The sequence below is a fragment of the Pithys albifrons genome, chromosome 6 (genome assembly GCF_047495875.1).
Source record: "Pithys albifrons albifrons isolate INPA30051 chromosome 6, PitAlb_v1, whole genome shotgun sequence".
NCBI classification, from domain to species: domain Eukaryota; kingdom Metazoa; phylum Chordata; class Aves; order Passeriformes; family Thamnophilidae; genus Pithys; species Pithys albifrons.
In genome coordinates this window covers 7105378-7120361 of record NC_092463.1, presented here as the reverse complement: position 1 = coordinate 7120361, position 14984 = coordinate 7105378, and the positions used below count along the sequence as shown (strand labels likewise).

At 43.3% G+C, this 14984-nt stretch overlaps 1 protein-coding gene across 1 annotated transcript in view; it reads right to left on the bottom strand.

Moving 5' to 3' along the window:
* The window catches only part of RHOJ (ras homolog family member J), a 62702-nt gene that overhangs the window by 12418 nt on the left and 35300 nt on the right, over nt 1–14984 (bottom strand). The window contains exon 2 of the mRNA XM_071557330.1: nt 4104–4162. Within this exon, the coding sequence (XP_071413431.1) occupies nt 4104–4162 (59 nt within the window). The remainder of the gene's footprint in view (nt 1–4103; nt 4163–14984) is intronic.

Below are 14984 nucleotides of genomic sequence, written 5' to 3'. Positions count from 1 at the left end.
TGTCCTTCAGGAGAAAGTAATGCAGGGCTATCAGTGTGTGCCCAGATGAGAGGGTGTTTTAGTCAAGCCTTAATTCTGCCTTTCTTTGATGGGGTCAGCAACTGAGAGGGTTTAATTATGAGTTGAAACTGCTAAATCTTCTTTCTGAAGTCTTTTGTTCACGGACTATACAGCGATAAGTTGACCCATATTTCTTCTGAATTGACACTAGTTTCCAAAATACATTAATGAATTGCATAAAAACAGCCCGTTACAACTGCTTCTAAAAAGCCCACCCAAACCCTTCATTATTTATTCTGAAAGGACGCATTAGGCCAAATTTAGCTCTGTTTCATTACAAAGAAGTTTAAAGAAGCATCCTAAACCACAAACAAAATGTTTTGTTTTGTTTAACTGAGTGTTCCTTGTCCCAAGCAGACTTTAACAGGAAGAGTAAATTCACAGTTACTACCTCCAGCCCTCACAGCCGCAATATTTGGGGTAAAGACTGAGTGTTTGCCAACTGACCTACATCTTTCCAGTGGCAGAAAGTATTCCTCTGAAAAATGATTTACAAGACAAAAGGAGGAGTTTGGATATAACAGCTCCCAAGAAAGTGGATTCTCCATGGTCAGGGTATAGCAAGAAAAAACCCTCAGAGATGTTTGTGGGAATATCAGTGATTCAGTTCATGAAGAAACAAGGTTGCTGAAAGAAGATGTAGACGAGGCCCTGGAGATGTCACCCAGCTCCCAGCAGAGGAGTTAACAGAGGCAAAGTGATGGGATGGGATCAACAGAGTTATTGCATTATGGAGAGAGACAAGTTTGATGTAGATGTTATGGGGTAGAAAAGCCTGGTCTGATTATGGGACATTATTTGAACGCAGAAGATCAACCTGAGCTTAAGTATGTTTGTGGCACATCCAACACGGGCTGATTACCGGGTGCTCAGGAAAAGCTTTTTCTCTATTTTCTGTTTAATTGCTACAAATCAGGCCCCTGAACCAACCACACGGTGGCAGCAAGGCCTTGAGGAATCCTCATTTAGGATTTTTTGGACAGAAATTGGCTAAATATAGCCAGTTTCAATATTCCAGACGTGCATATTTAGAGGGGCTGGAACTTACTGTACCATTAAAATTACAGATTAAAGCCATGAGCGCTCTGCCTGTCTGTGACAGCTACAGGAGCATGCATTTAATTTTATTTTCCCAGTTCCTTCAGAGTCCCTAGAAAATCCTTTTTTAAGGAGGAGCATTCCTGATTTATCATCACTGAACATGATAGAAACTGTAAGGATGAACAGCCATGCATCACATAACAAAGGACTTGTCTCCCACCAGGGCACATGGAAGCACAGACATGTTAAAGCACAAATGTTGTGGGTAAGACTTGACCAGGTGGGCTGTGCCTGTGTCCGTGGGCTGACAGGAGCCTCCAAGCCACATGGGACAAGGATCCTGCCTCTGTTTGTAGCTTCTTTCCAGGAGAAGGCTATAAAACCTTGCACTGTGGCACTACGGGGTCATTTCTCATTCAGAGGTGGACGAAGTCAAGCAAAAAAGAGTATAAAAAGGGGGTTGGACATTTGCATGTGTATGGGGCATATCCAGAGGTGCTGCACTGAGCCACAGTGGTGTTTGGGAAGTCACATGAGTTCTCACAGGCTTGGTCTGTGGCCAATGAATGATGTATTCTCCTAGCTCCTGCTTGCATTGTGCTGCTTGCTGTTTAAGGAGCACAAGGCTTCCCAGTTACCATTGCCTGGCCACTGGTTTGGCATGGAAATGCCAGACCCAGACCTGACCTTGCTGTGTTACTGCCTGTGACTTGACAGGGCTGAGATACATTGACTGGTGTTGCTCTCTCCCCTCTTTTGCTTTCATCAGCACAACAGTGTTAGGGCCCCCCCAAACCCCCTCAAACTGGGTTTTTAATGTTGTCCCAAGTACACTTCATTAAAGCCCTTTGCATCTGAGTCCAACTCAGTGCAAAAAGACCAAAGATTTTCCTCCTAAGACTGTTTGTGCCAGGGATATAGAAAACCAGATACCCCAAATCTGGGGTCTCTGCCAGCTCTCCCTTCAAGCTGACAGAGGGTCCTGCTGCAGGAGTACATTTTCCAATTGTTATTTCATTAGCATATGTTTTATAGCATTGTAATGTCAAGGGCTATTTCTGGCTATGACTTCACACAGATGCTTTTGGAAAGCCACACAACACCAGGAGAAGGAGGGAGGAAACAACCCAGATGATCTGTCGTTATAGCTGGAGCATGTGGGAAGCATCATCCTTCCAGCCTCCACGGAGACACAATCTAGTCAGCAAGGGGTGATTCATGCTCCGAGATGGCCACGTCCTCTGACCAAGGTCTGGGAGGGAGATGAGCCTGATGAGTTAGAAACAGGGCTTGGAGGCAGGTGTTGATCTGGCTTGTTTGAAGCAGGAGATGGCAAAATGATGTGGAAGAATAGATGGAGGGGCGAGGTTTGTCAAAAAGACAGATTAATGTTCCTTCTGGCTCAGGAAGACAAATAAGAGGAGGTGTTGCTGAGGAAATGGGTGGCAGGTGGAACTGTCAGCCCCATAAAACAAGTAGAAATATTATGGCACTGGTTGAAATCTGACTGAGAACTGAATATAACTCCAGTCTCACTTACAAAGTCTGCAGGTCTGCTGAGTCATGACAAGTGCTCCAGGTTCTGTGTTTGTGAGCACAGAATAGAGAATTGAACTGGCTTTGGACATGGGACAAGAACTTGGGTCATATTTTTGGACTGGCTTTTGGATCATCTGTTTGCATCATGTGAATAGAATGGATTGGTGGACAGTATGGGCCACCAAGCTCACTATGAAGTGAGTGTTGCTGCCCACAGAAACATGACAGGAATAAAATTAAAGAAAGTGAAACCCAAAGCATCAAAGTCCCAGTCCTGCTGAGTGCAGGTTTTTCTGGAAGTGACAGTCTGTTCTGGTGTGGGCTTTTTGATCTCTCTGCATGCTGTTGCAAAGTATATTCGGCAAGAAGTGTCTTTTTGCAGACAGAAGGGTCTCATTTCATAGCAGTAAGTTGTGGCCCAAACAAGTACAGCCAAGAAATGCTCCTGATGAAAGCAAGGACTGGGGGAACTGAGAGAGGGTAAAGCAAGTTCCCAAATCTGCTTTCTCTCCTGCAGGCTCCAGTGCCAATTATAAATGGAGGAGTTGGTGGATGTGGGTTATAACCTTCCAAGGCTGTGAGGGACCTGAAACCTGCTCCCTCCCCTCTCAGCAGGTGATTTTCTGCAGGGTTTCCCTGCAGATTGTGGCCATTTCTTTATTTTGCCTGTCACCGGCATTCAGAGGTAGGAGAGGGAAATTTTTTCACAAAAACTTATTGCTCCCTGTACCTTCTTCTGCTTTTCTACTGGAAGAGCAAAGCAGTGAGAAATACTTTCTCCTCCTCTGCAGGGGGTGAAATTATTCTCCAAACTTTGGTTGCCATCACACCACATCAGACTATGGACAACAGTAAAACATTCTATACATAAACAACCATGGGATACAGACTGCCCTGCAATGGACATCCTTGTCCTGGGAGAAGGATGCTGGGATGGATGCCAATCTGGCTGGGTTATCACTTTAAAAAATCAATAGTTGGTGATTGATAGGCTGATGCTGTATTATATTAGTTTTCTGATCTTGGAAATGGGAATTCTTCTCTGTATCTTCAATGCCACCATGTGGTAAAGGTAAGAAAACACTGACTCTGTGAAACATCAGGTTTGCAGAAGGAGGTGGATGTATGGGAGGCTGGATGGCCTTATCAGGCTTTGGTGTTTTGACTAGATGAAATACATTCTTAGGAATGAGTGTGTTTGTGCATGTTTTATAGCTGAACCAGAATGAAAGCTCTGTGTAGAAAACAAAAAGGTGGTCAGCAGTTCAACCATTACAGGTCAGACCTTGTTAATATTTGTAAAAAAACCCCAACCCTAAACACACAAACATAATGAACAACAATCCCAGTATATGGCAGTAAAAAAAAACCCAAAACCAAAACACCAAAAACAAAACAACAACAGACAAAACCAAACCAAAACTATTGAAAAGGAAAATGAGAAATGTTTTGCAGTAATTTACCTGCCCTGCAGTGTCATAGAGTCCCAGCAAGTGTTGTTGTCCTCCCACAGTCACGGTTACTGGAAGAGAGAAACAAGAGGTGTTGTTTATGCACAAGTCAGTGGCCTCATTTTTATAAGCTTTAATCCTAAAATGCCAATAGACACATTAGGACACATCTTAAAATGGGCATCCAAAATCAAGCACATCTTCAACCCAAAGTGAACCAACCAAAAGTCACAACAAAAGCAAATCCCTTATGCCAAGCTCTTATATCTGTAAAGACAACCAAGGGTGATGAGCTGCACACACTGATGCCATCAGAGACTGGTGGGCATCTGCTCCTGTCTCTGCAGCCACCAGCTGACCACCATGGACTGAAAGCTCAGAACTCCTTCCTCTCCACCATGAGCACGGGGGTAGCTCTGTCATGGATCATCGAGTGGGGGTTTTTATTATTTTATTTCTTCCAGGCTGTGAAATGATAAAGCCTTCCACAGTGGCTGGTGCTTGGTGGGTCCCGTTGCAGGTGCAGCCTGTCCTGCCCTGCCTCGTGCAAGCACAGGCAAAGCAGCAGGGCTTAGTTCTTAGGGCTCTGTGGTGGATGCTTTGAAAGACAGGAAGGAAGAGAAGCTTTAATATGTGCAGGGATGTTGACCAGATTCTGCTGCAAATGAAGGAAAACGTGGCTTAGTGTCCTGATCACATTTGGCACATTTACTCCCTTTACAGAATTCACTTTGAACTCTGTTTTGAGCCCACTGACACATTTTGAGCCCATTGACAAAAATGTTTACTCATTGCCTTTAGATGAACCCCATTATTAGCTGATCTCTTAACCAGCGTTATTTTGGATAAAGGGCATGATTTCAGTTAATGTCATTTAGTTAACCAGTTAATCTGCTTAAATCATTGCTACTCAATTAGAAAGAAAGGGGGACAGACCAGTTTCATCCATTAATCAACAGGAACTTTGAACATTCACCAGGAAAGTTGCTTAAAATAATGATATTGTTGCAGCATATGGACTACTACGGTTTTTTTTAAACATGAGGGAAATGGGCTGGAATGAACACAGAGTTATAGCTGGGGCAGGGGAACTGGGACTGGTGCCCATCATCTGATCACAACTTGCAATTAATGAGGGCTGGGAATGAGTAATGGTTACTTTGGGCAAAGAGGAGGCTTGAAAACATCACACAGGCTCTTGTTGATTTTTTTTAGTGATAAAACTTTTGTAGGAGAAAAGCACCTACCAATTTATGGAATTTAATAGCCCCTGCACTGGAGACCAATGTCCTGTTTGAAATCTCTTAAACTCAAGAGATCTGTCAGTGTGACTGGACAGGCTGATTATTCAGCAGCTTTACTTGCTTGCAAAGCGACAGGGTAATTTTGCCAGCACATAAACAGAACAAACCTGACATCCTGAAAGCACCAAAGGCTCAGCAAGGACCAGAGTTGCTGAGGAGACCAGGAAGGGCTGCACTGACCCGGTGCTGGGGCTGCCTTGTGATATGCACTGAAAGAGGAGATGGGAGAGGGACTGGGAACCCTCCTCCCTCTCCTCAGCTCAGGACGTGGCACATGCACTGTGCAGCTCCCAGGGGAACTCAGAATGGGTCTGTGAACATGGATGTCTGAGGGTGGAAGAGCCCAGGGATCTGGTACCAGGGCAGGGAGGTGGGTCCCAGCGCAGACAAGAGACTGTCCAGATACCCACCCTCGTCCTTCAAGCTGACAAGTAAATTGAACTAATCCTCCCTGGAGCCCTGTATTTTTTAAATTCTTGTGATGTAGAGAGTCACAGAATGTCCCAGTAGAGGTATGAACTGTATAAGTCTACTGTCCACATGCCTGCTTTTCTCAGCTCCCATCTCAGAAGCAGTGGGGTTACAGGTGGTCTGGCACAGCTCATTGGAGGCAGTGGGAAATGTGCATTTTTTTCCCCAGTTGCAACCTTGGACAGCCTCCAATCTCCCCTTGTGCCAAGAAATGCAGGAGGCAGACCCATTCTGCTAGTTTTATTCTGCTCAAGGACCAGCTGTGGGAAGATGTACTCTTCAGCTGAAGGCAATTTTCCAGCTGCACTAATCAAGGTGATGATTAGGAGGACCGTGGTGCCTGGGACTGCATGTGAACAACAGTTCTGCTGCAGTCCTTGGCTGAATTTGTCTGGAGCCTGCAGGGCACCTCCAAAGGTACTCATATGAAGCTGTGTGGCTGTGAGGGACATGGAGGTGCAAGTCACCTCGAGAGTCTGATGGATATGAGGAGACATCTTCCATACCTCAGTAACCCAGCTCTGCCTCTCCCACTGGCTAACCCTGAGCACAGGCAAACTGAGCTGGGTTGTGCTTGCAAAGGCCAGCTCTGGCCTTCAGCATTTTAAAAACTTAAAAGTTGCACTTAAATTTACTCTGCTGTGAAACTTTGCTGGCCCATTTCTTTCTTGGTGGCATCTGACTGACAGAGCTACACTGGCAAAAAGCTCTGGTGGAGCTACAAATTGCTGCCTTGTTCCAATAATTAATATGGTTTGGAGATAAGCTGTTTGGATAGAGGACTGGTCCGTCTCTGGTGCCAGAAGGATATAACTCCTGAACTATTATCTGTGCTTTGTGGTCCATGAAGTCACAGTGGATATTTTGCAACAGGTCTGTGGAGCCACATGCTGAGCAGTGATTGATGGTTTGTGCATCTCAGTTTGGCTCTTGGTGACCTCTGGGAAATGCTGAGGGGGAAGAAGGAGATTGGTAGTGTCCTCCCATTACTCTTCCCATATGCAAGGGCTAAGAAATGCAAGGGCTTTTGGAAAAATACACCCTGAGTCTACCCAGCTTGCATATCACATTTTAATTCTCCTTACAGCCTCCTCTCCTGTCTCTTATGGGTCCTGCTGTGAATTTCTGTGTGGTACCAATGTTTTATTTTTTCATTTTCTCTGGGTTTTTTTCTACTTTTTACTTCCATTTTTTTTCATTTTTCATTTTCTTTTTTCACCTGCTTTTTCTTTTGCCCATCAACCTTTTGATTTTCTTTCTTCTTGTTGATTGATCTGTCTCATCATCAGTAGATATGCTTCCTGTCCACTTCACTTCTCTGAGTTTGCAGCTACCACCCCAGCAAAACTGTCTTTTTGGATAAACTTCAGCAACAGGCATACTGTTGTCTTTGAATTCCTGGGGACCAAATGGCTCACACTGACAAATCAAATAATCCACGGCTCTTGAAACAGCAATGTCTAGATTGATGTATTGGTGCTGAGCCTTCCACCACACTTTCAAGCAGGCAAAACAGATGTCAAAATAAATGGCTTTTGCCTATGAAAACTTCATGGTATTTTTATACTAAGAGTTTATCAGTCTGCCTCTGTCAGGCTGTTCAGTATCCACTTGGTAGGTCGTTTTTACGAGCTGAGATTGCCCTGCTAGATTTGTAGGCCTTACTTTTGGCTTTATTCCAGTTTACTTTTACTTACTCCATGACTATCTTTTCCTGCTCTCTCTGTGGCCAAGCCCTTGGGAAGCTGGTGCAGAATTCCTTTCCAGCCACTGGGATAACACAGGCTCCTTTACAGGCTCATGAACTCGGCTTTATGAGCAGTCTTGGAGTAACAAGACAAATATGAACACTCCTTGCCATTTACTGGCTGTATTGATGTATTGATTAAGCACTGAAACGACCTGGCCTTTAACACTTAGTGCAGTGGGGACTGCACTAAAATAAGGCTGGATACTTGCACAGTCCTGGTTCTCATTTGGTTTCAGTCTGGGTTACATCAGAGGATGCAACAGGGAAGATGTTCCCCTCCTTTCATTAGGTGGTTTTAACCAAATACAGGATATGTAAAATACTGTTTTAAAAATGTTATTTAGTAGCTGAGTATTGCTCGGTCGAGTTTGAGCAACTGTTTTGGGTCACCTCCAGGGCTTTGTTGCAGGTCTGTGCCTGGGGGTTCTGCTAATGGGCTTCAACACAGAGCTTGAAGATCCCAGCAGAAGGGCAAGGTGCTGGATGGGTGCTAGGTGGGATGGGTCTGGAGTGTGGACCATGAACTGCTCTGACCCGGGAGCTCTGTTTTTAAATAAGTGGTCAGTTTGTGTTCCTGAGGACAATTTGACAATTCTGATTGATGTTCTTGATGCCCAGATTGCCCCAGATCCACCTGTCAGTGGTCAGTCTTTGCCAAACTCTTCTCTTATTGAGCTTTGTTTGCTCTCAGCAAAACCTTGGTGAGTTTGTGGGACTGAATTGTAGCCATGGAGGAGCCCTTCAGCCACACAACAGCAATGTTCATGGTCTGCACTGACAGAAAGGGACAGACAGAGATTTTCTGCCACACTTCCAGAACATCTTATTTTTGATCAATAGTGCAAAGCAAAACATATGGAATGACACCAAACTAGGATGCAATAGGTCAGCCGTGCTTAGTTGTGGCACAGGAGAGTGAATGTGAACAGCATGGGGAATTTTTCCATGCCAGTGAAGAAGTGCTTGCAGAACCCAAAGACTGTGAAACCACTAGCCAAAATATGCACAAGAGCTAAGCAATGTTTAATGTGACACCACACAGGAAAAGTAATCTATTTATTCTAGTGTCTTCCTGCCAACAAATGAAGGTCCCGCTGCTTTGGAGAGAGATGCCAGGAGCCTGAGAGCAAGTAGAGATGGTAGCACCTGCCTAGATGGAAAGACTTCCTCATGTTTTTGGGGAAATTAGTCTGCTTTGAGTCTCCAGCTTTCACAAGGGTCATCTCTGCCCTAGTCAGCAAGCTCTGATAATTAGTTTATGCATTTGTCTGTTCACTATGATTATATGTACCAAATGCATGTTACTTAATGCAGACTAATCACAGAATGATAAAATGTTTAGGTTGGAAGGGACCTTAAAGGCCATCCCTTTCCAACCCCCCTGCCATGGGCAGGATCACCTTCCACCAGACCAGGTTGCTCCAAGCCCTATCCAGCTTGGCCTTGAACACTTCCAGGGATAGCCATGATATAAGAACAACTGCAATTCTGGTTGATCTGCTGGCAGTAGAAATGGCCTTTTCTGTTTCATTTCCTGCTGGGAAAGAGGATACAATAAGAAAATAGACAAAAGAGCAGTTTTTGGTCAGCTGCAGTGAAGTTTAGATGGAAGTTTTGTGTTCTTCCTGCTTTAAGTGTTGGGTAGATGCTTGACCAAATCTTTATTTTCTAAATAGAGAGTTCTTTGCACGTGTGGTTTATAGATTTTCTTTAACTTCCAAAGGTGCTGGTGCATACAGGTCTCACTCAAGAAGAGCAGTACTCTTTCAAACTCTTGCCTTTAGATTGTGCCCAGTTTCACAAAACTATTTCAAACCAAACTTCTTTGGTCGTGTCACGTGAAGATCCACGTGAAACTGTAACTGAATCTGATCAATGTGTTAAATACAGGTCAGGTACTAAGGAGGAGGGACAGCAATGGGAAATAATACGAGCAGTACTTTTGTCTTTAAAATACATATGCACACACATGCAGCCATGTCTTTTGTATATAAAACATGCACATGTACATATGTTTCCTGTGTCTAGTTGAGCAAAGTTTTCAGAGTGAAATGTTTTGCTTTGTCTTGGGGTCCCTAATCATGCCTGGGACATTTGGAAAGTGTAAGGATTCAGATTCACAGAGGAATGTAGACCTTACTGGACAAATAGCAGGTGAACTTCTCCATACTCAGTGGCAGGGACTGGAAAAACAGTGTCACCTCAGAGGACTAGAGAAGCTCCCAGAGAGGTGAGAACTGAATCTCCTTTTCCTCAGTCCAGGTTGTAAATGAAGAATTTGACACTTCTTCCTTGTTAATATGCCCTAAATCTGTAATAGTAGCCTATACAATCAGAACATTTTCAGCAATGCCAGAACGATTCATTCTCACTTTCCTCCATGTTCTTTACCAGGTTTGTTGTCGTTCATATAAAGAGTCCATCTGCAATTATGAAGGTTGTTTTTTTTTTTTTCTGCTTTCCTCAGCACAGTTTTAAAGCAAAAACTGAGATCCTCAGAAATGGGCACCAGTCAATGATATCCCAGAAGGTTTTACTCCCTCTCTAATGATGACCTTTGCAAGTCATGATTCAAATCCAGATTATATCTTCAAGAGCAAGTGCATTGTCTGTAGACTGCATCAAATGCCAGAGTGTCAAAGGGATCTCCAATTCCTTCTAAGGCACCTTTCAGAGTGATTTCTGTGATGTGACATTACCCATACAGTGAATGTGGTCTGTTCTCCAGCAGCTGATATCCCTGGGGATACTGACTGTATGTCTACCCACTGAGTAACGTTTTCCTTCCTTCCTGAATATAGTTTTGTGAAAGCTCTTGTAATGAACTGGAAATCCCCCTGAAATCCCCCTCCCCTTCACAGATGTATTCTGCTCTCTAGAAAGGACAGGAGTGTTTTGGTAGGAGTTTGTTTGAAGAAGAATGATTTTAAAAATCTGCTTTATAATTTGCCTTCTTCTTGCACTGTGTAGCTCCTGAATAAGGGTCTCTGTGGCTGGAATATGAGGATCCCTGTCCCACCTAGAGACTGAAAGTCAAGTATGCCTCAAAGACTTTTAGATCAAAGACATTTAGATCTCTAACTCCCTTTCGTTCCTGTAATGGTCAGGCACCTAAGTAACTGAGCTGAAACTATATATCTAAGCTTTAAGAAATAGCAGCTTTAAATACTCCATCAGAAAACAAAGTGAATGTGAGCGGTGCATTTTTATAGCACCTTTTAAGTGCTCCAGGTGTATTTCTGAATCCCGTTTTGGGCTGTATTTGTCTTCAGAAATATCTTTGGCTGATCCAGGTGAAGAAAATAAGGTTGCTAGGGATTAGCTGTCACACGGTGCCTTGGGAACCTCTATTTTAGATGCTGTGCTGCTGTGACTGAAGCTGGGAACACTCAGAAAACCTGAAAACGAAAGCCCTGGGAATGCTACAATCCAGCAGTCACCAAAGCAAGACAGTAAAAAAAAAAAAAAAGGTGTGAAAAAGACCTTAATGACATATCCCCATCATCCAGGCCAGGAATGACAATAACTCAGCTGAGCTCTGTGACTGGTTGTATGGCCAACTCAGCCAGAGCAGGTAAGAGCTGGTGTTACAGGGCCCTTGGCTTCCTCAGGGTCTGTCAGTGCCCTGGGACTCAAAACTGGGCCATTCTTCATTTCCATGCATAAGGGGCATCTCCAGGAAATCAAGTGACTTGTTGCTCACGGCAAGTTCCTACATTCCCTCCTTCATGACAAACATGATTTGATTACAGCCAAATTGATGTTCTACCCCAGACTTACCCTGCAGCTTAGCTACATTCTTATGAAAAGAAAATAAAAAGATGCTATTTTGCCCTGTAATTGGCCTAAATACCGCACTTCAGATGTAAATTGTACTAAAAGCTTTTAATTGCTCCTGTAATCATCTACCACTGGTCATACAGACCTCTGAGAGACAGAGTTTTATAAAAGAAGGGTTCTGAGTAAACCTCACCATTTTGTGTCACCTCATCAGTGGATGAGATCTATGTTCTGCTGAGCAAATACTTTTGCCTGTCTGATATTTACAATATCTGAAAAACATTTCCAGTCTGCTCCCCGTGGTGGGAGCACAGAGAGGCCTCCAGGGCTGGGATTCAGCTGATTTCATTCCGTGTGGCTCTTGGTCTAATGAGGTGGTGAGGAATTCGCTGCTTTGTCTTTAGGCCACAGATATTTAGTGATTTTAAAGCCAGATAGAATTCATAGCATCATTTATTCTGCTCTAAATAGCTTATCTAGTGTCTTCCTACAAGGCATATTTTCTTGTTCTTGTGTCATTCTTGCAGCTCTTTTCCAAATTCTTTGTCCGGCAGTTGCTGTGACAAGACAATGTGGTCCAGCAATGGTTTCATTAGCAGTCTAGCCAGAGGTAACATGACTTTCTTATTCTTACCTGTCATTCCTCAATGGCTGATCTAAAGCTCTCATTGGTTGATTATTTCTTGCAGTACTTTACTCCTTTCTTAAGGCTAAAGTCCTGTCATTTTTGGCTTTTGTACTTTCAAGTATTTTTATTACATTCTTTTAAACTCTGTGGTTGTATGGAAAATCTGGAGACTGTAACTCAAACACCCACTGAAGGCATCTCACAAAAGGGGAGGCAAACAGTCATGATTCTCCAATGCTCCTACAGCATGTAAGTCAACATTAAAGGCTTTTGGAAGTCTGGGATTGTCCTTGCAGTGACAAGGTTTTTCAACAGAACGTCTCAGGTCAGAGAAGTGATATCTAAACACTTTGCAATGTTTCCTTTCCAGACATCTCTCCCCTGTCTCTAGGGATTGCTCTTCAACTTGGGCTCTTATCTCTTGCCCATGGACAGGGGCACACCCTTCCTTCTGCCTTGTCTGTCCAAGTTAGAAGATTTCAGTGGAATTAGTGGGGAAATGCCCAGCCCTGGCTCGTGCTGCAGCTTCACTGGGGTAACAGGCTGACACCAAATGACAGTTCTGTTGTCTCATTCTGCAACAGAATAGGTTCAGCTAGACAATGTCATCCTAGAGGAGGATTCATGACCTGTAGTATGTGAGATTTTGCATCTTGAGAGGAAAAATGATGTGGCTTTTCGCAGCTGGGTATTTGCTACTCAGAGACAGCAATCAGAGGAGATGTACCAGGCCACCCATCATTTAAACCCATCAAGCAACTCAAATGAAATGTTCTAAATCTTTCAAAACACAATCAGTAGTCAGACTTCAGTGTTGTCCAGCTTACATGACACAGAACACAGAAGCAGTAGACATTCATTATGAAGATGAAGCAGAATGAAACTGGTCCAGAAATGAGAGAGAATGGAAATTCCCAAAGCTTTCAGAACAAGCACAACAATATGACATGAGCCAGCTTCTTTCCTGGTCTGGGGCATTAGTTATTTATAGACAGCATGAATAAAGTTGATTTATCAGAATCATCTACTTCATTGTTTGTAAAATCAACACTGGAGGATTTTCCCTGCATCTCCATGAATTATTGCTGTGCTAATCAATCCTTGAACAAATTCAGCTTCGCTGACAGCAGAGTCTAAGGAACCTTGAGGTCTCTGCAAGAAAACTGTGCCCGGTTTCTCCACTAATACAGAACCGAGGGACCTTTTGGGACCTCAAGGTTATGCAAAGCTGTGCTGGACAGAAAAGACAAACATGATCGTAGTGCTTGGGGAATTGAAGAACAATTGACATTGTGTCTAATAGAGTGTTTTGTTATATTCTGTTCTGTCCTAAATGGAGGGCTGTGCACTGCCACAGGCTGGGAGGTGCTTCCTGAGTGTTTCAGCTCGCTGTGCACCATCAGCTGTCCTCACAGAAGGCAGTTCTGCTCCTGAGTTAGAAACTAATAATAACTGCCCAGCTAAATGCACTACATTTGGAGGCAAATAGACTCTGATGTGTGCACTTTAATGATAACCTAATTGAAGCTCTTCTTACTCCTTACTGAAAGTAATAGCACTAAGTCCAGCCAAATGCTGGACAGAGAAACAATGTTGCATTAAGCAATATAAACAGATAAAACCTGAACTTATTATTAAAAATGTTAGGATTGTTCCTAAACAGTGAAGAATATTTGCTATCTTCTTAATCCCAGTGGAGGGGAAGTGCAGTGTCTGAGACCACGTGATTGTCTGTGGCATTGAGATGAATGAAAAAACAAAATTTTGGCTATGACTGTAGTGTAATCCTATTAAGAAAACAAAAAGACAACATGTAGATTATATTTTTATACTTCTAGCTCTACAAAATATTTTTGGTATTTCTATTGCCATAGAACAGTATTTAGGGATGTCTATTTTTCTGGAGTTGAGTTTATGACTCAAGTAAAAAGCAAAGGCAGTAGAGCTCTGAGATTATTAAATTTGACGGATTATTGAAGTAAACTTATTAGTATTTTAACTAGCTATGCTGACCTGACTTCTAAAAGGCCAGATACTGCAACATTTTCAGTTTCTTTTGACACAGATAAAGTCTGTCAAGATTGTTTTTCAACTGCTTTCTGACACCTAATTGTGAAAGATGTATTTAGAGTCTCCTAACAGTGATGCTGAGATCATGGTAAGCAAAGCAAAGAGTGTGAATTTTACTCCAAGGAGAGGTTGAAATAAACTGAGGAAAAGGTGGGAATAAATGGAGGCTTTGCCTATTTGTCAGGCTCCTTTCTCCTGTCTGCGGGAGGGGAAAGTCATTCCTCTAACTCAACAGAGTGTGGGGAAAGGAATATCTCCCAAGTTTTGTCAGGTGTCTGGTTATCAAGGGAATATGAGACTTGGTAAACAGCAGCAGAATAAATGGAAGATCAGTGGCAAAATGAGACAAATTTCACTGAAATGTATCCAGGCAATACACAGGATGATTTCCAGAGCATGAGAGGACAAATCTCTCTGTGTGGCTGGGAAGAATCAAGGCAGCTCTCCTTTACACTTCTTGCAGTGCTCAAGGACCAGAGCTAGTGGATTTTTTGCTTAAAAGAGAGAGGAAAGGAGTTCTAAAACCTGTGGTGATCTGCCTTGGTCTGGGTTAGATGGCTGTGGGAGCAGTTAATGCTGATGGCAGGGCACTAAACATCTGCTCTGCAGTGGATGGGTTGTCCTCACTGTGGGCTGAATCTTCAGATCATGGAGTAACTCTATCAGAGTGACTTACACGGGCAGAAGGCCCCATGCTCTGAACTTCACATTGATTCTAGGTTCTTGATTAGAAAGGGACCACAGTGAAAGCCTTTTAATATTCAGTGGCTACAGTGTTAGTGCACTGAACTCTTTGAGAACTTTGGGGCTGACCAGTTAGGGAGCTTTCATTTCTTGGGTTCCTGAAGAGTTCCTGTCTGAGTGGCAAGGGGAGACAGTCTATGCTGCCC